A 23,619-nucleotide genomic window follows, 5' to 3' on the forward strand; every position below is an offset into this window, starting at 1 on the left:
GAATTGCATGAAATTTGGTGGGATGATTGGTTATTATACGGGACACATTTGATTAGATTTTGGGAGCAATCGGGTCAAAGGTCAAGGTCAAGGTCACGAAAAGGTCAAAATCGTATTTTTGTTGTTCTGTTCCCTACACTCCCATGCCAAGTACAGAACAGTAGCTGCGGCGAAGGTATGCGCTCTACCGAGTGCCCGTTCTAGTTATTCATTATTTCATTTCGACTTTATTTATTTTGTGTCCTTTCCGCCTGGTCAAGGTGGAAAGGTGAGACATCGCCGTTATGGCGAGTGTTCGTGCACGGCAGGAAGGGTTTGAAACCCTAACAAGGAAGCATGCTTTCGTGTGTGTCCCTCCCGAAGGTGTTCCTACCGAGGACATTATCCTAGCTGTAGGGAATGTTATCGGCGATGAAAATGTCCGCGCCGCGTCGCGGATGAACCAAAAGTTTGTTGTTTTCGTGTCGGACGAGAAGTTCGTGCATGATGTTGTTAGTACCGGTCTGTCATTGAAAGGTGGGCAGTTCGTCATGGTTTCCCCGATGGACACACCGGCGATAAAAGTTATTATTTCAAATGTCGCTCCGTTTATCACAGATGATAAATTAATGGCTGTTCTGACCCGGTATGGAACTGTTGTTTCCCGAATCTCGATGATTCCCCTGGGATGTCGGGATGAACGAATGAAACATGTTATGAGTTTCCGGAGACAAGTATTCATGGTGCTTCCTGATCGCGGCGACGATACAGGACTAAACATCTCGTTTAAAATTTCGGTAAATGATCGTCAATATCAAATGTACGCTTCGTCAGGCACCTTAACGTGCTTCCTTTGTGGAGCCTTCGGACACGTTAAAAGGTTTTGTCCCAAAGCATCTTGTACGAAGTGCGGCAAATTGGGACACACCAATGTGGGCTGTAAAAAAGAAAACGCCCCGACCGTGCTTCCTCATGCCTCGACCGTGCTTCCTCACGCCTCGACCGTGCTTCCTCACGCCTCGACCGTGCTTCCCCACGCCTCGACCGTGCTTCCTCACGCCTCGACCGTGCTCCCCGACGCTCAAACCGTGCTCCCCGACGCTCAAACCGTGCTTCCTGGCGCTCAAACCGTGCTACCTGAAGCCCCGACCGTGCTTCCCGACGCCCCGACTGTGCTTCCTGATGTCCCAACTGTGCTTCCCGAGGTCCCGACTACGCTTCCCGAAGCCCCAACCGTGCTACCCGAAGCCCCAACCGTGCTTCCCGAAGCCCCGACTGTGCTTCCCGACGCCACGACTGTGCTTCCCGACGCCCCGACCGTGCTTCCCGACGCCCCGGTGCTACCCAAACCCAGTGAGATGGCACTTGGTGATGCTAGTACTGCTGACGAACCCATGAATGAAGAACTTGTCATACTGACCAAAAAACGGAAAGCACCACTAACAAATAGCCCCGATGGTGCGATAAAGAAGGCTGTCTTGGGCAGAGACACTGTCTCTGCAAAAGAGGGCAAAACGTTTACAGCAAACGAAAATATCGAACGCCAAAGTGGTAAAGAAGATGTTACTGATTTCCCAAGCTCTGAGAATAAAGCCGACATTGATCCGAACAATGCGGCCATTTTTGAGCCTGAACGCGAAGCCCCACCGGTCCCCCCTCCAGTAGCTGAGCGGACTGGTGACCAAACAAATTGCTCTGTCTCACAAACAGAAATCGTAACCCCGGCTACGCAGAGATCTGCAGCCATTTGCCAAAGCACACATAAAGAAAGTAAGCACCAGTCTGCTCGTGAGTGTGTACCAGAGTACCCAACGAAATCTCAGGATATGCCTCCAGAGGAGCTCGTGAGAGCTGCAAGTAAGGCCCAAGATCCAGGTGGGACATTATCAGACCTGTCAGAGTCTGAGGACGAGGTGGAAGTGACTGAGCTGTCACAGTCATCAGCATCTCAGTCACAGATACCCCCCCAACACATCGTGTCGTTTCTAGCCGAAACGTACAGACAGCGTAACATAGTCATTAAAGACCATTTTGACGATTTGGCTGCATTCATCCACACTGCAAAATCCATAATTAAAACGCCTGAACAATTTGACCTGAATAAGTCACAATACCACAGGTTAAGAAAATTCATCACACGTGCAGGTGTAGAGTGTTCCCAGCCACAGGCTGATTTCATCAATACAGGATGAAAACTATAAAACTCGCAACCTTAAATATTAACGGTGGTGGTGCTAGACACCTCCGCCAGGTCCAAGTAAAAAACATATTTCAACGGAAAAAGGTGGATGTGATCTTACTTCAAGAAACTCACATCACACCAAATGTGGAACATAACTGGCATCAACTTTTTAAGAGCCAATGCTATTTCAGCAATTTATCAGCTTCATCTGCTGGAATCGGCTTCTTGCTGAAGCCAGGCCTCGTGTGTGAGTCATGCCATTTTCAGGAGGTAATAAATGGTCGGCTTAGCTCTCTCAAACTAGTAAGCCATAACTTCCATTACACTATTTTTAATGTGTATGCGCCAAGTGATAGCGTAGAGCGTAAGTCCTTCTTCACCGCAATGATAAATCACTTAAGATCAGTTGATTTTGATCATTGTGTGTGTGTCGGAGGTGATTTCAATTGCACCTTCGACCCATCGGTTGACAGAAATTCTGCCGAACCCCATCCTGAGTCCCATGTACACTTATCCAATTTTTTTAGCACAATGGGCCTCGTTGATGTTTGGCGGTTGCACCACCCAAGCACATCCCAGTACACCTGGTGTCGATGCGCCAATAGTCGAGTATCCTTGGCAAGGCTTGACAGATGGTACATCAACGTACCCTTTAAAAATACTGCGGTTTCTTCAAATATTTTTCCTTCCGTGTTTTCAGACCATCATATGGTAACCCTAGACCTTTCCTTTCCTCAACCCGCAAGTAGGAGCGCTTATTGGAAGTTTAATGTTAGACTTCTAGAAGATGGTATGTTTAAAGAAGCCTTTCGTGTTTTCTGGGCAAGTCTAGTAGCAAAGAAATCTTCCTTTTCTTCATCCAGCATATGGTGGGATAACATGAAATCTCAAATTCGGGTTTTTTGTCAATGTTTCCAATCATACAGCACAAACGACAAGCACTTTACAATGGCCCGGTTGGAATTGGATATTCAACAATTGGAGAGTAAATTGGCTCATGAAAACAATGACGCCAATTACCGGTTATTGCTTGTAAAGAAAGCTCTTTTAAGGGAGTTAGTTCAAGAGAGAGCAGCCGGAACATTAATTAGACTTAGAATACAGAATGTAAAGTTATCAGACACCCCAAACAAGTCTTTCTTTCATTTAGAATCCTTAAGCAAGCCATCACGGCTAATCTCTTCTGTTTTGGACTCAAGAGGCAACGTTGTTGTCAACGAGGATGATGTTAGAATAAACATTATTGAATTCTTTACAAAACTTTTTGAGGAGCAGACTGTTTGTAATGATACAATGATGGATTTAACCTCTCACCTCCCCTCCCTAACTGAGGCTCAACGGTTGGAGCTTGACCTACCAATCACCCTCCTTGAGCTAACCTGTGCTCTTGCTGCCATGGATTCAGGGAAAGCTCCGGGTATTGACGGTCTACCTCCCGAATTCTTTCTGACATTTTGGGACCTTTTAGGCCCTGAGTTGCTGAATGTTCTGGACACTTCTATACAGACTGGTATAATGCCGCTGAGTCTAAGAAGAGCCGTAGTGTGCTTGCTCCCGAAAACTGAAGATCCCCGACTTTTGGTGAACTGGCGACCGATCTCCCTGCTGTGCACGGACTACAAGCTTTTTTCAAAAGTACTAGCTAATCGACTAAAAAAGGTTATTGGTGATCTAGTACTGCCAGAACAGAGTTACTGTGTTCCTGGAAGGTCCATCCATGATAATATTTCTTTAATCAGAGATCTCATTGATGGTAACCGTGTTAAAGAAGACTTTGGAATGATGTCGCTTGATCTTGAAAAGGCATTTGACAGTATCGACCATAAGTTTATGCATCATGTGTTACAGGCATGCGGCCTCGGAGCAAACTTTCGTTCCTACATTTCCTTGCTATACACGGATGTATTTAGTTTAATTAAGATTAATAATGTGCTGGCTCCCCCCATCAAGGTTCGGAGAGGGGTCCGGCAAGGGTGCCCAGTCTCTGGTTTATTGTTTGCTCTTTCTTTAGAGCCTCTTCTCAATCTACTGAGAAAGAAGATTTCTGGAATAGCACTCACTCCCATGAGTGCACCGCTAACCCTATGTGCTTATGCGGATGACGTCTGCATCTTTGTAAAAGATAAGGATGATATTGATATCGTTGTTGAGTGCCTGTCAAAGTTTCACGCTGCCTCCTCTTTAAAAATCAATTGGAACAAGAGCAAGACGTTATGGATACCCTCCCTTTATCGCAACCTTCTTCAGCCTGTACCACAGCCGCCCCCATCCCTCCCCGCAGGGTTGCTGTGGGGAAGTGAGGGAATTAAGTACTTGGGCATATTCCTTGGTTCCCCACAGTATGCTCAAAGAAATTGGGACGGGGTAATTGAGCAAGTGGGAGAAAGATTGAACCGATGGAAAAGGGTTTTACCTCACTTGTCCTTCAAGGGCCGTGTGCTAGTGATCAACAACTTAGTTGCCACAATGTTGTGGCATAGGTTCATCTGCCTGCAACCGCCGGAGGCCCTACTCAAAGCACTCCAGAGCAAACTGGTGGACTTCTTCTGGGGAGGCTACCACTGGCTACGACCCGATGTGATATGTCGCCCCTCGGCTGAGGGTGGCCACAACCTCGTCGACATCAAAGCCCGCCTAATGGCCTTCCGGCTGCGGTCCATTCAACGTCTCCTCTACATGGAACATCTGCCAGGCCGGCTCCCTGCACGCCTTGTACTGCAGCGAGCGGGTAGGCTCGGGTACGGGTTTGAACTCTTTCAAATGAACCTCCAGCATGTCGACATATCGGTTCTCCCTGCTTTTTACCAAAGCCTCTTAAATGCCTGGCAGAGCCTTTCTGTGAGTCGTCAGGCGGACACATATGTAACGAAAATGCTGGCACACGAGCCTTTGTTCTATAACCCTCTCTTTCCCGACATTCCAAAGAGTCGAGATTTTTGCCAACACTTTATAGCAGCTGGTATTGTGAAGGTGCGGCATCTCCGACATGACTCAGGGTATGGTTGGAAATCCGTAAGTGAAATCGCCGACCTGACAGGGATTTGGTCCCATAGGATGATTGCAAAAATTTTGAGGAAAATGATTCAGTTGGGACGGCAACTTGGACTCGAGGTACAGAAGAAGATCTAAATGAGCCGACAGTGCCTAAATTAATTGTTGAACCCATTCAAAACGATTTGCCCCCTGTTAGCGATGGGTCAAAGCTTTTCCAGACAATGGACAGCAAGGGCATCTACAAGATGTGCCTCAAGCTGTTAAATGGGAACCCTTCGTTAAATGGAGTTACCCGATGGAAAGGATTGTTACCCGGAGGACCCCCCCTCCGAACCTATCTGGGAAGCCATGTACAGTGAGCCCACATCCAAAAGAACAGGTGATCTCCAGTGGCGTTTGGCCCACTGGATTGTTCCCTCCAACACGTTTATTAGACATTTTTCTCCTGTATCTGTTTGTTGTCCCTTCTGTACAGTCAATGAGGACTTGTTTCACGCATTCATAGACTGTATCCGATTATTTCCTTTGTTTCATTGGTTGAATTACATTGCACATGAAATGCATGTTACTTTTTCTTTGAGAAGTTTCGTCTTTGGTTTTGCCCCTAAACAGAATCCTGCGTCTAAACTGTTTAGTTTCCTAATAGCAACTGCGAAGCTTGCTGTTTATTTAACAAGAAAAGACAAACTATCTGGCAAACCGATAGAGCACTGCAACATCATGTCGTGTTTGAATGCATTAATCTCAGCAAGATTGAAACTGGAATTTACCCTGTCCAACGAGTCCGGAAATTTTCATAACTTTGTAGATACTTGGTGTGTTTTGTGAGGTTAAAGAAAATGAATTTAGAATACTGTTGTGAAATACTGATTGTTTTTTATTTGATGATCATTGGGTGCTTCTTCCTTTTCTTTTTTTGGCATTATTGATTTTATTGCAAAAACGTGTATATTGTTACTTTTATATTTTTGTAATTCAAAGTCAGTCTCTCACTCTCTCACTCACTCACTCACTCACTCACTCACTCACTCACTCACTCACTCACTCACTCACTCACTCACTCACTCACTCACTCACTCACTCTCTCTCTCTCTCTCTCTCTCTCTCTCTCTCTCTCTCTCTCTCTCTCTCTCTCTCTCTCTCTCTCTCTCTCTCTCTCTCTCTCTCTCTCACTCTCTCACTCTCTCACTCTCTCACTCTCACTCTCACTCTCTCTCTCTCACTCACATCTATTATATTATCTATTATCTCTTTCTTTCTTTCTTTCTCTCTTTCTATCTATTCTCTCTTTCTCTCTCTCTCTCACACTCTCCCCATCTCTCTCTATCGATCTATTCTCTCTTTCTCGCTCTTTCACACTCTCCCCATCTCTCTCTATCTATTATCTATTTTTTCTCTTTCTATTTCTCTCTCTATCTCTCTCTGTGTCTCTCACTATCTCTCTCTCTTTCTCACATTCTCACACTCTCCCACTCTCTCTCTCTAACTCTATATCTCTCTCTAACTCTCTATCTATTCTCTCTATCTCTATCTCTGTCTATCTCTCTCTCTATCTCTATATCTCTCTCTATCTCTATCTCTCTCTCTCTGTCTATCTCTCTGTCTATCTCTGTCTATTTCTCTATCTCTCTCACCGAGTGATTGTTGCGACTCCGTCAGCATGCGTCGCTTGCTCACAGACGGCCTCCCAGCCTCCTGTGGTGTCAACGGCATGTGACACCTCGGCGCATCCCGCTCGCACCAGCAGCAACCTCAGCACTTCCATTGCATCTCTGCCGCAAGCAATAACCCATCACTGTAGTAAATCTAAATGAACAATCTAGTTAAACAAGCGGCGAGTTAAAAACAGGAAACAAGGAACAAAACAAGAGGTTAAAAAATTTAATAATGAAGGGTTCCTTTCAAAAAGGTCATTTCGTACACAAGCGAACATTGTTACTCTGTGCTTGGAACACTGATGAAGACGTGCGCTCGAGGGAGCTGCACAGACAGAGACACGCGAGCTCGGAGCCGTCGCTTGATGCCACCGTGCGGCCGTTTCATTAAACTGCGTGGAGCCACGCGTCCCGGAGCCAGCAGAAGCACCTTTAACGCACAAATGCACAAGGCAAACCTGCACGGATGGACTTTTCCTGATGCTCGTAGATCCTTGGGGAGTTTCGCGTTGATGGAGGACCCGAGGTGCATGAGCAGAGCAGGAAAGAGTCGAGGAAAGATGAGGCCGGCCGCTGTGCTCGAACTTGTGCACTCTAGCACCATATGAAGTGCACTTGTCACCTGAAAAGAAGAACAAAAAACAAAAATGAATAACATTACAAGAGTGATGATAATAATAATAACCTACAAACCTTCCCTAAAAATGAATCCTTCATCCCTCAAAGTGCTGCTCATTAATTCCATCCTATACTATTATTTTCGGTTTTATTTGAAACAATACTGTCGTGTGACTACCCTCTGGTGAACACCGCAGGGTGACACGGATGACCAAACGAGCTTAATACTCCGAAGCATTCAATCCAAAAATGACGGTATTCTTCACACGCGAGGGAAAGGGGGATGACGAACTTACCTGGACGGCCTCCACCTGACGTCTTCACACCTGGATAGATTAACTCAAACAACACGGAATTGAAATGAACAAAAATACCGGATTTATTAAAGAAAATGCCGGTAACAAAGAAAACACGATAAAACTATATTCCTAATTGGAGCGCTCCCATACAGACCCGAATACAGACAAAGGATAAAATAACTGGAAAATAAATAGGTGTGATTTGTGGCATTTATTTCCAATCGGCTGGTGTATCTCGTCAGGAATCGTCAAAGATCGTCTGAGGCCTTGGCGGGAAATGCACGTTTGTTAGCGCGAACTAGGCCTCACTGCGCAGTGCGCATCTGCTCACTCCTGGCCTCGCCGAGAGCACAGCGAGCAGGCAGCGCCCGTCCACTTGTCGTTCTTGCTTGGGAAACCGCAGTCCTCTGTCGCAGCTATTCCTCCTCCCGACCACCAGCAAGATGTCCTCCTCATGACCGTTCGCGATGAAGCTTCCTTGCGCAAGAGCAATAGCGACCATTCGTTATGGATCCAGAACGAGAAGGCAAGATGTTGGCACAGGACCGTTCACTACCAGATCCCAAAACGAGCAGGAGCGAGAGGGGACGTCGATGCTGAGAGAGAGAGAGATTTTCGGCGACCATTCACCAAAAAAGTCCGGACCCAAGAGAGAAAATGTCCGCCGCTCCCAATGTTTTGGACGCGAGGCTCTGACGTCATCCCACAACGTCTCCGTGTCCGCTCCTATCAGCGAGTCTCATCTTACCAGTCCTTATGGCAATCAAATCCCGGACCAATCGCTGCTCTTCGGGGCGTGGCTCATGGCCCTGCATGTGCCTGCCTGCTCACCAAGTCGGTGTTATCAGCAATAGTGCTTGATGCCTGGTTTCCGGTTGGTTTTTAATTAGTGTGGTTAAAGGCCGATTTCTTACTAAGTGTCTGTAGTGCGGTGTCATAAGGAACACAGGAAACAATTTCAGAGGCAATTACATACAGGGGATGAATTTACCAATACTCCCTCGCTAATTAACAAACCCCACCCCTCTGATGGGGACGAAGATACAAGCTTGCCCAACATCCGGTACACACAAATTTCCTACTTATGATACATCGAGGTTTCTTCTTCTTCACGACAGTCGGAGCACACTAATCTATACAATTCTACTTCGACTAAGCTATTGCCTACCCCTTACAAACGTAACAATACCAAACAAATAAATACAAGTAAACAGTAAATACAAACTAGTAAATACAAACAAGGACTAAAAATGTTCAGTTCACATCTAAATAGAAAAATAAACAAAATGAAGTAATAATAAAATTAATAATAATTATTATTATTATCTATCTATAATTCCACTAATCTCTGTGTGTGTGTGTGTGTGTGTGTGTGTGTGTGTCTGTGTGTGTGTGTGTTTGTCTGTGACCGCTGTTTCTCGACAACCACGGGTCCGATATACTTTAAACTTGCCAGGTATATTGCTGGGGACCCGAGGATGTGCCTTTTCAAGGTTTGAAATTAATCGGACAAGTACTTACCGAGCTATGGCGATTTAGCCGTTCGCCGTTCGCTTTGGCGTTGCGAATGGACCAAACCATTGCATGTAAATAGAGGGGGGGGTTCTGTGGTCGTTGCGAATGGACCAAACCATTCATGTAAATAGAGGGGGGGGGGGTTCTGTGGTCGTTACTGCCACGTGGTTTCAAAGTTTTTTGTTGTTGTTGTTGTTTGCACGCATGTTTTTTTGCACCCACGTACGGGCACGCCCTAGGATGTTTACACACACACACCCCTACACAAATTTTTTTTTTTTTTTTTTTTTGGCAAGGAACGGGCACCCACGTACGGGCACGTCCTAGCTTATATATAGTACGGGCAGGCCCTAGTTATCACAATAAAAGAACCAGATAATACAAAAAATAAATTCCATTTAATGACAATAATGGTCTCAGCAGCAGCAGCAATACAACGTGTCGAAAAAGGAAGGAGGAAGGTGTCCTGCCATCTCCGGCCGCTGCCCACACCGTTCACCAACCTAACCAAGCAGCCGCTCTCATACGAGGACATGTGCAAAGGTAATACAAACTCGTTTTCTACAAAACAGGTAGATATATTCAAATGAAATAAAGTTCAGTTCTTCCCACCACTGGGTGCAAGTTTTGTCATTCTGACACTAGATATCGCAGTGCTACTTGAGTCAAGATGGCAGAGGGCAGCACGACATTGTCAGTGCTGTGAAGCGTGAAATGCTGGATATGAGAGTTGGGATGACTGACTGGAGATGAGATGCCTGGATATGAGAGTCAGGATGACTGACTGGAGATGAGCGTTGAGATAACTGTCTGCAGATGACTGCAGATGAGAGTCAGAATGACTGACTGGAGATGGCTGCAGATGAGAGTCGGGATGACTGACTGGAGATGAGCATTGAGATGACCGACAGCAGATGACTGCAGATGAGAGTTGGGACAATTGACTGGAGAAGAGATGACTCGATATAAGAGTTGGGATGACTGACTGGAGATGAGAGTTGGGATGACTGACTGGAGATGAGAGTTGGGATGACTGACTGGAGATGAGAGTTGGGATGACTGACTGGAGATGAGAGTTGGGATGACTGACTGGAGATGAGAGTTGGGATGACTGACTGGAGATGAGAGTTGGGATGACTGACTGGAGATGAGAGTTGGGATGACTGACTGGAGAAGAGAGTTGGGATGACTGACTGGAGAAGAGAGTTGGGATGACTGACTGGAGATGAGAGGTGGGATGACTGACTGGAGATGAGAGTTGGGATGACTGACTGGAGATGAGAGTTGGGATGACTGACTGGAGATGAGAGTTGGGATGACTGACTGGAGATGAGAGTTGGGATGACTGACTGGAGATGAGAGTTGGGATGACTGACTGGAGATGAGAGTTGGGATGACTGACTGGAGATGAGAGTTGGGATGACTGACTGGAGATGAGAGTTGGGATGACTGACTGGAGATGAGAGTTGGGATGACTGACTGGAGATGAGAGTTGGGATGACTGACTGGAGATGAGAGTTGGGATGACTGACTGGAGATGAGAGTTGGGATGACTGACTGGAGATGAGAGTTGGGATGACTGACTGGAGATGAGAGTTGGGATGACTGACTGGAGATGAGAGTTGGGATGACTGACTGGAGATGAGAGTTGGGATGACTGACTGGAGATGAGAGTTGGGATGACTGACTGGAGATGAGAGTTGGGATGACTGACTGGAGATGAGAGTTGGGATGACTGACTGGAGATGAGAGTTGGGATGACTGACTGGAGATGAGAGTTGGGATGACTGACTGGAGATGAGAGTTGGGATGAATAACTGGAGATGAGAGTTGGGATGACTGACTGGAGATGAGAGTTGGGATGACTGACCGGAGATGAGAGTTGGGATGACTGACTGGAGATGAGAGGTGGGATGACTGACTGGAGATGAGAGTTGGGATGACTGACTGGAGATGAGAGATGGGATGAATAACTGGAGATGAGAGTTGGGATGACTGACTGGAGATGAGAGTTGAGATGACTGACTGGAGATGAGAGTTGGGATGAATAACTGGAGATGAGAGTTGGGATGAATAACTGGAGATGAGAGTTGGGATGACTGACTGGAGAAGAGAGTTGGGATGACTGACTGGAGATGAGAGTTGGGATGACTGACTGGAGATGAGAGTTGAGATGACTGACTGAAGATGAGAGTTGGGATGACTGACTGGAGATGAGAGTTGGGATGAATAACTGGAGATGAGAGTTGGGATGACTGACTGGAGATGAGAGTTGGGATGACTGACTGGAGATGAGAGTTGGGATGAATAACTGGAGATGAGAGTTGGGATGACTGACTGGAGATGAGAGTTGAGATGACTGACTGGAGATGAGAGTTGGGATGAATAACTGGAGATGAGAGTTGGGATGACTGACTGGAGATGAGAGTTGGGATGACTGACTGGAGATGAGAGTTGGGATGACTGACTGGAGATGAGAGTTGGGATGACTGACTGGAGATGAGAGTTGAGATGACTGACTGGAGATGAGAGTTGAGATGACTGACTGGAGATGAGAGTTGGGATGACTGACACGAGATGAGAGTTGGGATGACTGACACGAGATGAGAGTTGGGATGACTGACTGGAGATGAGAGTTGGGATGACTGACTGGAGATGAGAGTTGGGATGACTGACTGGAGATGAGAGTTGGGATGACTGACTGGAGATGAGAGTTGGGATGACTGACTGGAGATGAGAGTTGGGATGACTGACTGGAGATGAGAGTTGGGATGACTGACTGGAGATGAGAGTTGGGATGACTGACTGGAGATGAGAGTTGGGATGACTGACTGGAGATGAGAGTTGGGATGACTGACTGGAGATGAGAGTTGGGATGACTGACTGGAGATGAGAGTTGGGATGAATGACTGGAGATGAGAGTTGGGATGACTGACTGGAGATGAGAGTTGGGATGACTGACTGGAGAAGAGAGTTGGGATGACTGACTGGAGAAGAGAGTTGGGATGACTGACTGGAGATGAGAGGTGGGATGACTGACTGGAGATGAGAGTTGGGATGACTGACTGGAGATGAGAGTTGGGATGAATAACTGGAGATGAGAGTTGGGATGACTGACTGGAGATGAGAGTTGGGATGACTGACTGGAGATGAGAGTTGGGATGACTGACTGTAGATGAGAGTTGGGATGACTGACTGGAGATGAGAGTTGGGATGACTGACTGGAGATGAGAGTTGGGATGACTGACTGGAGATGAGAGTTGGGATGACTGACTGGAGATGAGAGTTGGGATGACTGATTGGAGATGAGAGTTGGGATGAATAACTGGAGATGAGAGTTGGGATGAATAACTGGAGATGAGAGTTGGGATGAATAACTGGAGATGAGAGTTGGGATGAATAACTGGAGATGAGAGTTGGGATGAATAACTGGAGATGAGAGTTGGGATGACTGACTGGAGATGAGAGTTGGGATGACTGACTGGAGATGAGAGTTGGGATGAATAACTGGAGATGAGAGTTGGGATGACTGACTGGAGATGAGAGTTGGGATGACTGACTGGAGATGAGAGTTGGGATGACTGACTGTAGATGAGAGTTGGGATGACTGACTGGAGATGAGAGTTGGGATGACTGACTGGAGATGAGAGTTGGGATGACTGACTGGAGATGAGAGTTGGGATGACTGACTGGAGATGAGAGTTGGGATGACTGATTGGAGATGAGAGTTGGGATGAATAACTGGAGATGAGAGTTGGGATGAATAACTGGAGATGAGAGTTGGGATGAATAACTGGAGATGAGAGTTGGGATGAATAACTGGAGATGAGAGTTGGGATGAATAACTGGAGATGAGAGTTGGGATGAATAACTGGAGATGAGAGTTGGGATGAATAACTGGAGATGAGAGTTGGGATGAATAACTGGAGATGAGAGTTGGGATGACTGACTGGAGATGAGAGTTGGGATGACTGACTGGAGATGAGAGTTGGGATGACTGACTGGAGATGAGAGTTGGGATGACTGACTGGAGATGAGAGTTGGGATGACTGACTGGAGATGAGAGTTGGGATGACTGACTGGAGATGAGAGTTGGGATGACTGACTGGAGATGAGAGTTGGGATGACTGACTGGAGATGAGAGTTGGGATGACTGACTGGAGATGAGAGTTGGGATGACTGACTGGAGATGAGAGTTGGGATGACTGACTGGAGATGAGAGTTGGGATGAATAACTGGAGATGAGAGTTGGGATGACTGACTGGAGATGAGTTGGGATGACTGACTGGAGATGAGAGTTGGGATGATTGACTGGAGATGAGAGTTGGGATGACTGACTGGAGATGAGAGTTGGGATGACTGACTGGAGATGAGAGTTGGGATGACTGACTGGAGATGAGAGTTGGGATGAATAACTGGAGATGAGAGTTGGGATGACTGACTGGAGATGAGAGTTGGGATGAATAACTGGAGATGAGAGTTGGGATGACTGACTGGAGATGAGAGTTGGGATGACTGACTGGAGATGAGAGTTGGGATGACTGACTGGAGATGAGAGTTGGGATGAATAACTGGAGATGAGAGTTGGGATGAATAACTGGAGATGAGAGTTGGGATGAATAACTGGAGATGAGAGTTGGGATGAATAACTGGAGATGAGAGTTGGGATGAATAACTGGAGATGAGAGTTGGGATGAATAACTGGAGATGAGAGTTGGGATGAATAACTGGAGATGAGAGTTGGGATGAATAACTGGAGATGAGAGTTGGGATGAATAACTGGAGATGAGAGTTGGGATGAATAACTGGAGATGACTGGATATGAGAGTTGAGTGCAATGAGAGTAAGAGAATGTCGATGGAGTTTTTTCTTCATCTCTTCCCCAAACTTAACACCTTCGTGAACATTTATCTTCTGCCGATGATGTCAAGGCCGCTGTGAAGCGGAGGTTAAGGCAGCATGATGCACAGTTCTATCACGACAGCATCACTAAAAATGTGCGAACCACAGTGGTGATTACGTTGAGAAATAAATATGCATCAAAAAGATTAATGTTTGTATCTGTCTTTGTTTCGTTTGAATATCTTTGCTTGTTTTGGAGAAACATAATAGGAGGCATTACTTTTCAACACACCCTCGTATTTATACAAAGATCAAAATAAGTAATACAGGGTAAAAGGCACATGTAGGATTAGAAAAACAAATTTGAGAAAAGGGGTCGTGTTGGTAGGAGTCGGGGTGAAAGGAAAAGGAAGCATGGCAAGAAGGAAAGGAAAAGGAAGCATGGCAAGAAGGAAAGGAAAAGGAAGCATGGCAAGAAGGAAAGGAAAAGGAAGCATGGCAAGAAGGAAAGGAAAAGGAAGCATGGCAAGAAGGAAAGGAAAAGGAGGCATGGCAAGAAGGAAAGGAAAAGGAAGCATGGCAAGAAGGAAAGGAAAAGGAGGCATGGCAAGAAGGAAAGGAAAAGGAAGCATGGCAAGAAGGAAAGGAAAAGGAGGCATGGCAAGAAGGAAAGGAAAAGGAGGCATGGCAAGAAGGAAAGGAAAAGGAAGCATGGCAAGAAGGAAAGGAAAAGGAGGCATGGTAAGAAGGAAAGGAAAAGGAAGCATGGCAAGAAGGAAAGGAAAAGGAGGCATGGCAAGAAGGAAAGGAAAAGGAAGCATGGCAAGAAGGAAAGGAAAAGGAGGCATGGTAAGAAGGAAAGGAAAAGCCGTATGAAGAGGAGGGGATGGGAGAAGCGGAGGGTGTTAAAACTTTCACCATTTTGAATGTAGAATAATCAGATGACCAACATAGTTAGATCCTAAACGAGTTCCCTTTAAAGGAACTTCGATGCAGGAGGAGCACATGAGGCCCATCAAAGCCTGCACTATTATTACCAACCTATGGTTGTTTGGCCGTGCTCCATCCTATTTCAATGCTGAGCGCCAAGCAAGGAAGCAGCCGTTATGCCACTGAGGCTGCTACAATAGCTGAAAGGTAACAAGTGTCTTTGCTCACAATAAGTTCGGGATATTTTGGGAGTGAGTTTATTTTTTTTATAGGGGTTAGGGTTGGGGTATTGCAATCAAGAATGCTGTGGTTTTCACTCATTAATAACCATAGAATTAGGACCAACAACTTTTTTCAACATAATTAATACACAAAATCAACCACACCGAAGAACCTACCAATATCCCGAACTTATTGTGAGTAGTGTATCTAGGCCCTGGTTTTTTTTTTTTAACCACCTGGATGTTTGAATTAGACCAGAGATACTCAGTGAGTCTGCAGGTGCATTGATAATGATGTGAAACTCACGGTGAGAGCCTGCGTGATGGGAACTCGTGCCAACTGCTTTTTCTGGTGGTGGTAGTCGTTCGCTCTCTCGTCGAACACAAGGCATGACGTAAGCATGTCGCAAAGTGCGTCAAGCACGGGCCAGATCAGGCTCTGCTCTTCTGCAAGGCCTCGCCAGATCATCGTCGTAGCCCTGAGGGATACGTATGATCGATGAATAAAACATCATCGCACAGATCGGTTTGCAAACTGGATCTGCCCGTCTCTCATCCAAGCATGGCCCGCCAAGTTTACCCCATTAGTTCCGGCCGTTTCAGCAACAGGTTACATTGTTGGGAAGATCTCTCAATAACGTGTTGCAATATTGTACATCCACAAAAAACATTATATTAAAAAAGATTAACAATATCGATCAGCGGTAACCAGGGATTGAAGTTTTAGCGAAATAGAAATAAAAATGGCAATACCAGGAGGGCACAAAAAGCAGCAAAAGAAATACTTTGCATTTGTTTTTATATGGAACGAAGAGCAGGAAATGGGACAAACACAATATTGCCTGTAATGGTAAGGACTCATTTTATGAAGAAGAAGAAGAAGCAACTTCTTGCAGCAGTGACAGCAGTCAAGTGATGTGTCTGCCAAATCAATGTGAGTTACCATTGATCGCGACAATGTAATAAAGTTAAACTTGCGAACTGTTTGAGGGTACTGGAGTCTTTCGGATTAATCGGTGTGACGTTTGTTCAAAGTTGAGCATGCGAGGTCGGAAATCTTTGAGCAAGCACGTCATTATGGATTTAATATGTCGAAAAAGCAAATATACATATACGCACTCGCTACGATGTACTGTATTTACATTGCCGTGCACCGCTGCACCAGAACACGTGTCGAAAGGAATACGTTGGTCTGAAACAAAAGCGAATGGTTGGAAACTTGGGAGCAATTCCATTTGTGAGCACATCGTTCAGACACGTTCTCTCTGGAATTAAATAAATATAAATAGTAAAGTTCCTTACAATAAGCGTGAGGGGTCTACGTGTTTTGTTTTTAACACTCCCACCCCCCAACCCCTCCCCCCTTCCCACGCCTCCTCCCCCCCAAGCCCTCTCCCTCCCACAGATCTCCCGATGTCCCTGCTCTCCATCTTGTTCTCCCGCTCCCTTTATCATATGTTTTATGTGTCAGTTTGCCTTTTTTGTGATCAATGTTAGCTCTTACACGAGCCTCGACCTTGTATACAAAACTAGAGGTTCCAGGGAACCTGAACTCAACTGGTCTATATCAATATTAGGCCATTATCAGAAAAATAAAATCATACACATAAAATAAAATAAAATAAATAAATAAAATCATGAGGTCATGGGGCCACTCTAGCAGGGAAAAATGGCCTTAAAACGATCATTCATACACGAAAAATCAGAAAAATTGATTTTTCAATATGGCCGCCCTGCCACGCCCATTTTTGGGCGTACAACGCCCAAATGCAATCCTAAACTAGTTTATGTCTTAAAGATGCTGCATAACAAGTTTCATCAAATTTAATCAATATTTGTGACTTTTGGAGCGTAGACGTCGAATTGTTTACAGACGACAGACAGACAGACGACAGACACTTGGTGTTGAAAAAACTCAGCTGCACATAGTCCAGTTGAGTTAAAAATGAAGTAAAAAAAAAAAAAAAAAGATGGGCAGGATGAAGGGTTCCACGGGCATAACTTCTCGAAGCACAAAAACACGATTTATATTTCTATGCCACCACGTCTGGTTTGCCGCACTCACTCGTCAAAGGGCAGCGGCACGACGAGTAGAGCGAGCAGGAGAGGCCGCAGGTGGTGATGAGCGAGTTGGCAAACGGCATCGAGGGCTCCGTGCGTCGCCGCTCCGACCGCCGAGGCGTCGGATCCTCGCGGCGCAGGTTCCGAAGAAGGGCCGTCCACCTCCTCGGCCCCGCGTGGTCTCCCGTCCCCTCTCAGAACAACCAAGGCCTTGTGCACCGACACCAGAAGTGACGGCACCTGAACGGGAAAAACGAAGAGAAAAACAGAATTGAAAAATATATTAAATGTTTACATTTCATGGAATCAGACCATAGATAGAGCTAAGGGGACCACATGATTCGCCGCCAACGATTGTGCTTTATAGAGCATTGTAGTCCGATTTCATCAACACTACTGAACCACATCAACAGGAGCTTAATCCACAATACATAAGATTTATTAAAGAGTGAAACTGCATCTGAAGCTCAATCTGAGTAGCCGTTAATATCCATCCTTCAATCCATCTTTCGGTTTGTAACTCCATCAACAACAATATTCAAACACCATTTCATCATCAGTTGAAACGAAAAGGCCCCAGACATCGTATTTATGAATACCCTGCCGTGTGTCCATCTTGCCAATCGTTCCATCAAAAATTGAGAGTGGCAGTTTCAAAAGGTTCAAAGGTCGGTGAAAAGCGCATAACCATCATCACGGAATTACTCCGAAGCGTTCCAAACTTTGAGCAAAGTTAGGAACAGAAATATATCGACAGCATAATGCAATGTGACAAAGGACACGGGACTTCGTCGGGGCTAAATCTGCTCGAACAAGAGGAACAGACACGATGTGCTTTTTTGTACCTGGTCCAACAACAAGGCGCCCCGCAACTCGATCAGGCCGGAGAGGATGCGGGAAGCAGCAGCACCACAGGCAGGCAGCGTCCCTGTCAGCTTGGACAGCAGCGTCTGCATCAGCACCGGAAGCTGATCTTGTGGTATTCGCTTACCCAAAAGCTGTCACACATGGCAAGGAGACAAACATGTAGAGATCCACTGGAAACCACTTACACCTCAACATTCAATCTCCAAAATATCGCCACAAAACAAAACAGTGTTCCTGTTGGTCGGTTTCACCCAGGATGATCCTCTCACGCTCCTCAAAGGACTCTGAGGGAAAATAACAGCAACAACAACAACATGCATTTTAAGGCCATTTTCCCTGCTAGAGCGGGGGTTAGCCTTGCGGTCCCCATGACAATCTTCTCCATTTTGCCCTATTTTCTGCATCTCCCCTTGTTAACTCCCTTGCCCGCATTTCTTCTTCCACCATCTTTAGCCAAGTCTTCCCCGTCCTCTACTTCCTTCTACATTCATTTTTGCATCACTCTTCTCAACCAGTCACTTTCATCCTTCCTCAACACATGACCAAACCATCTCAACCTGTTGCTCTTCACAGCATCAATCACAGGCTCTATTCCCATCATCTTTCGCAATTCAACATTTGTCTTCCTCTCTCTCAACGATACTCCGCACATCCATCGAACCATTCGCATTTCCACCCTTTCCACCCTTCGTTGCCGCTCTACGTTCATTACCCATGTCTCGCTCCCATAAATCATAACACTTCTCACACATGCAGCATACACCTTTCCCTTCAGCTTCAACGACACTCCCCTCCTCATCAGCACGCCACTCAGTTCCCGAAACTTCTTCCATGCACATCTCACTCTTGCAACTGTTGCCGAGTCTGATCCACCTTCTCCATTCAGCATGTCTCCGAGGTAGCAAAATATTTTCACACCTTCCAGCTTCACGCCATCTCCAAGATCCAACTCAACATTTCCTCCATCTGCAGCTCCCTCTGTGCACACCTTACATTTGAATGTAGCTGCCACACTGGTTAATGACCCTCTCAGACCACGACATTTTTGATGAACCCACTCAGCACACATTGTACATTGAATGGAGTTCACTCCAACACCCTTCCTGCACACAGCACACGGCCACTTCCCAGTTCTTTCCACCTCACCACATGCTTTACTACTTGACGTCTTTCCGATATTCACCTTCAGACCTTTTGCCTCCATACATTCCTTCCACTTGTTCATCTTTTCCTGCAGTCTATCCATACTTTCCGCAATCAACACCAGATCATCTGCATACAACAACTCCCACGGTAAACCCTCCTTTACGTTCTGAGCCAGCACCTCCATCACAGCTACAAATAGTAGTGGACTTAGTACCGACCCCTGATGCACTCCCACCTTCACCTCAAACTCACCACTGTTCCCGTCCTTCGTCCTTACAGCTGTGCGCGCTCTCTCGTACATTGCCATCACTACTCTGATCTACCATTCCTCCACTTCTAACTTCCTCAATGTCCATGACTGAGGATAGGGTTAGGAGGGTAGGGTAGGGTCTGAGGGAAAATAAAATGTTTTAAATCCCTTGCGTGCTCCTCGGGTTGTACTTGTAGTGCGATGACGTATTGTTCCAATGATTTATTACAATACATTTCATCCTGAACCATTGCCGACGGGACACGAGAGGATATTGGTGTGTGTTTGTGCCATTGGCTGTTATCTCCAAATGTGGATTTCAGAAGGTGGAACGAAGCCCTCCCAGGTCTCAAAGTATCCTGTGTGTATATAGTGTGCGTGTGTGTATGGTGTGCGTGTGTGTGCATGTATGTATGTATACTTTTATATACAGTATATCACTCGTTCCTAGTATTACTGTAATAATCAACCTTGGCGTGAACGTCATAGTTGTGGGTGAGTGGGGGGGAGTGCATCAGTCAGGACAGGCAATTTGTAACGTGTTCAGGGTGCCAGCGATAACTCGCCTACTCCTCACGAAAGACACCGTGGGATCTTTAACGTTCACCAACCAGTGCCGGCCAGTTTAACACCCATCCAAGAGATGACACAAACATCGATGAATCACCATGCCTGTGAAACACCAGGATGGCAGTTTATAGCTCGGTTGGGATTCGAACCGAGGCTAAATGGTTCAGAGGAGAGTGTGCGCACCTTTAGGCCATCCGGCCAGCATCAAGAAACCTCCGCCGTTGTTATAAACAATAATATACTCGATATTTCCCCGTTCCCACCCCATAAAAAGACAAGTTAAATTGTGACATTTTGGCCACAATATCTCAAAGACGTGTGGAGACAGGAAACTCAACATGAAACATTTCAACATGAAACTACCTGTAATACACTATGAGAACACACTGATTATAATCAGTCCACGAGTAATATTAATCCTTTGAGTACAAAAACCTTGCAATGGCCCATACACCTGTTGGCATCGTGACATATTTACCCCAGGTTTGGTTCAATATGGCACACGTTGGTCTCGTTTTGAACGAGTGAGATGTATCCATGGTGCCATTTTACCATACTCGGTGATTGCAGAAAACCAAGCAAATGATCTGCGAAGATTGTTGGGAACGAAAACTAAAGACAAATGCGCACCTTTTGGCTGCCTCACTTCCTGAGCTCCATGACGATGATGATGATGATGAAGGTGATGATCAATCTTGTCAATTTCCAAGTTATTGGAAAATAATATCATTATCAACGGTTATCTTAGTGTAACGGTAACAGGTGGAATCATCAGATGAAAAGGGTAATGGAATATTACAGTTTTTACCGGGAATGGAGGCTCATGTTGGCCATCAGGTAGGCACACCATGATGTCATCGAGGGCCAAATATATATATACATACTAGCAGAAGTACCCGGCATTGCCGGGCGGGGGAGGGGAGGGGAGGGGGAAGAGGAGGGGAGGGGGGGGAGGGGAGGAGAGGGTGGGAGGGGAGGAGAGGGTGGGAGGGGAGGAGAGGGGGGGAGGGGAGAAGAGGGGGGGGAAATACCCGGCATTCTGTGTATAAACGAGAGGGGGGAGGGGAGGAGAGGAGGGGGAGGGGGAGGGGAGGAGAGGGGGGGAGGGGTAGAGGGGTGGGAGGGGGGAGGGGGATGAGGGCGAGGGGGACGGGGGAGGGGGGAGGGATGGGAGAGGAGAGGGGGGGAAGGGATGGGAGAGGAGGGGGAGGGGGAAGGGGGAAGGGGGGGGTGGGGAGAGGAGGCGGGGGGTTCGGGGGGAGAGGGAGGGGGCGGGGGAGGGGGGAGGGCGCGCGAATCGTCGAATCAGCGCGCTGCTCTGCCACCGATTCAGATTCCGTGTATAATATTCCTCGCTGAAAAAAAATATGGATCTAAAGATGAAAGAAAAAAAAACTTATGTGGTGTGAATGGGAATGTTCCTCGCTGAAATGTGAAAAAACGCAATCGCTTTTCGCTCTGAAATACGTGCGAACGAACGAATACGTGCGAACGAAATACGTGCGAACGAAATACGTGCGAACGTGTAACTGAGTTAATGGCGGTAAGGAACATCACGTGATCGCTCTGAGCAAATCAGCGCGCTGCTCTGCCATTCCGGTCATAATATTCCTCGCTGAAATGCGCTGAGGTAAAAATATGGTAAAAAAATATTATGAAATAAATTTTTAGGTCAGCCATGTTCTTCCCAGGCTCAATGGCCATGTTTGTGCCAAATATCAAGTACGTGAGCCTCTCCCCGTTTAGGAGTCTATCGGTAACATCACACACACACACACACACACACACACACACACACACACACACACACACACACACACACACACACACACACACACACACACACACACACACACACACACACAGTGTTTTATATATATAGATGTGTGTGTATGTGTGTATGTATATATATATATATATATATATATATATATATATATATATATATATATATATATATGTGTATGTATGTGCAACAGACTTGTGAATGGTCAAATAGAGCATCAAGCCAAACTATCCATTGCAAAGTCCTTTACAAAGGTCGGTATGAACCTGACGAAGTACCTTAGAAATGGTGAGGGTCAACTGCAACTGCTGTGCATCCTGTTCATCTTGACCAACATCGACATTACCCTTGGAGGACAGTTTCACGAGATCTTCCACCACCTCATCATGGAAATCATTCGAAAAGCCTGCAGTAGATATATTGAAAACTACATGATGATGATGATGATGATGATGATCCGTTTTTTGAGAAATCACGTTTTTGAGATTAAACTATAAAAAAAAAATCAAAAAAAAAATGGGTTAAAAACAAAAGAAAAAGAAAAGTTGGGAAGTTATGTTAAACAGCATAATACGAGGCACGGAGAACATTCCCCACGGCTCTTCTGTTAGATCGGCACGCTATACCCCGCCATACATCAAACATCTCTGTCAATATGTCAAGGGAAGGAGACAAAAACACACGGACGGAACCAAAATGCTCAATTAAACCGCTAAATGGTCAAAGACAAACCACAGAATCCTCGTGTCGGGACAGCGGTGGAAAGTGATGGCAACACGTAAACACGGGGAAGTAACTTTTGAGGATATTAACCGCTGAAGGTCAACTGAGGTTATGTATTCACCTGTTGGTTTTTGTCTGTGAGCACAATATCTCAAAACGTCATGGAGGGATTCAGACAAAACTTGGTGCACTTGCTGGAGGTCGGGTGATTCGATTTTGGTGAAGATACGGATCCGGATAGTCGAAATTTTGAAGCGATTTTTCACCATTGGGAGTTGGTGAAATAATGCTGACGGAGAGGAAGATGGATGGGGCCAAAAACGATATATAGCATGATATCTCAAAGTTGTTCGGGTTAGGACGGATGTTTCGGACGAAACTTGTTGGACGAGCTGGCTAGGTGACAAGAACAAGCCGATTGGGGGGGAGGGGGAGAGGAGGGGGGGGAGAAGGGATCACTTGTGCACCGGTGTTAGTAAATACTAGCCGAAACCCGTGCAACATCCACGGAAGGGAGGATGTGGTGTATGGATAGATTGTACCATGATGGATGGCATAGGGGAGCGCTCATGGGATCTTCTTCTTCCGTTAAGCTCCAATTTTTTCTCTTTAAGTTAAGTCCAATCAGTCCTCCCTGCTCGAAGTGCTCAGGCCATGCCTTCCCGCTCTCATACTTTTATTGCCGTTCGGTGTAGAAAGGGATTGACATATCGTTCGTCTGTTTCAGCTCGTTATCTTTAAGCTTCCTTACGTCTCGCCACCTGCTACACCTCTCTGAGTTACGAGGACTTATGCAACGCACCCCGAGTATCGCAACGGCACTCCATTTAACTTTATTAAAATGACGATAAAGACGTTTCCTTATATATCCTAATTTAAAATGTTCAAGGGAATAAAAAGGCATTTGGTTCACACCATCCATGTTCACACCACTCGACTGTCCAATCAGCGGACGGCTCGCTTGCCTTCGCCTAGCAGACG

General features: G+C 46.0%; 1 protein-coding gene across 1 annotated transcript in view; it reads right to left on the reverse strand.

Moving 5' to 3' along the window:
* Nucleotides 1-23,619, reverse strand: part of LOC137434857 (maestro heat-like repeat-containing protein family member 1) — a 109,164-nt gene that overhangs the window by 15,110 nt on the left and 70,435 nt on the right. The window contains exons 23-28 of the mRNA XM_078785140.1: nucleotides 22,194-22,406; nucleotides 18,142-18,294; nucleotides 17,301-17,536; nucleotides 15,543-15,714; nucleotides 7,269-7,432; nucleotides 6,790-6,927 (exon numbers count right to left, since the gene is read on the reverse strand). Of these exons, the coding sequence (XP_078641266.1) occupies nucleotides 6,790-6,927; nucleotides 7,269-7,432; nucleotides 15,543-15,714; nucleotides 17,301-17,536; nucleotides 18,142-18,294; nucleotides 22,194-22,406 (1,076 nt within the window). The remainder of the gene's footprint in view (nucleotides 1-6,789; nucleotides 6,928-7,268; nucleotides 7,433-15,542; nucleotides 15,715-17,300; nucleotides 17,537-18,141; nucleotides 18,295-22,193; nucleotides 22,407-23,619) is intronic.

This window comes from Myxine glutinosa, chromosome 9 (assembly GCF_964187855.1).
Source record: "Myxine glutinosa chromosome 9, kmMyxGlut1.1, whole genome shotgun sequence".
Lineage (NCBI taxonomy): Eukaryota > Metazoa > Chordata > Myxini > Myxiniformes > Myxinidae > Myxine > Myxine glutinosa.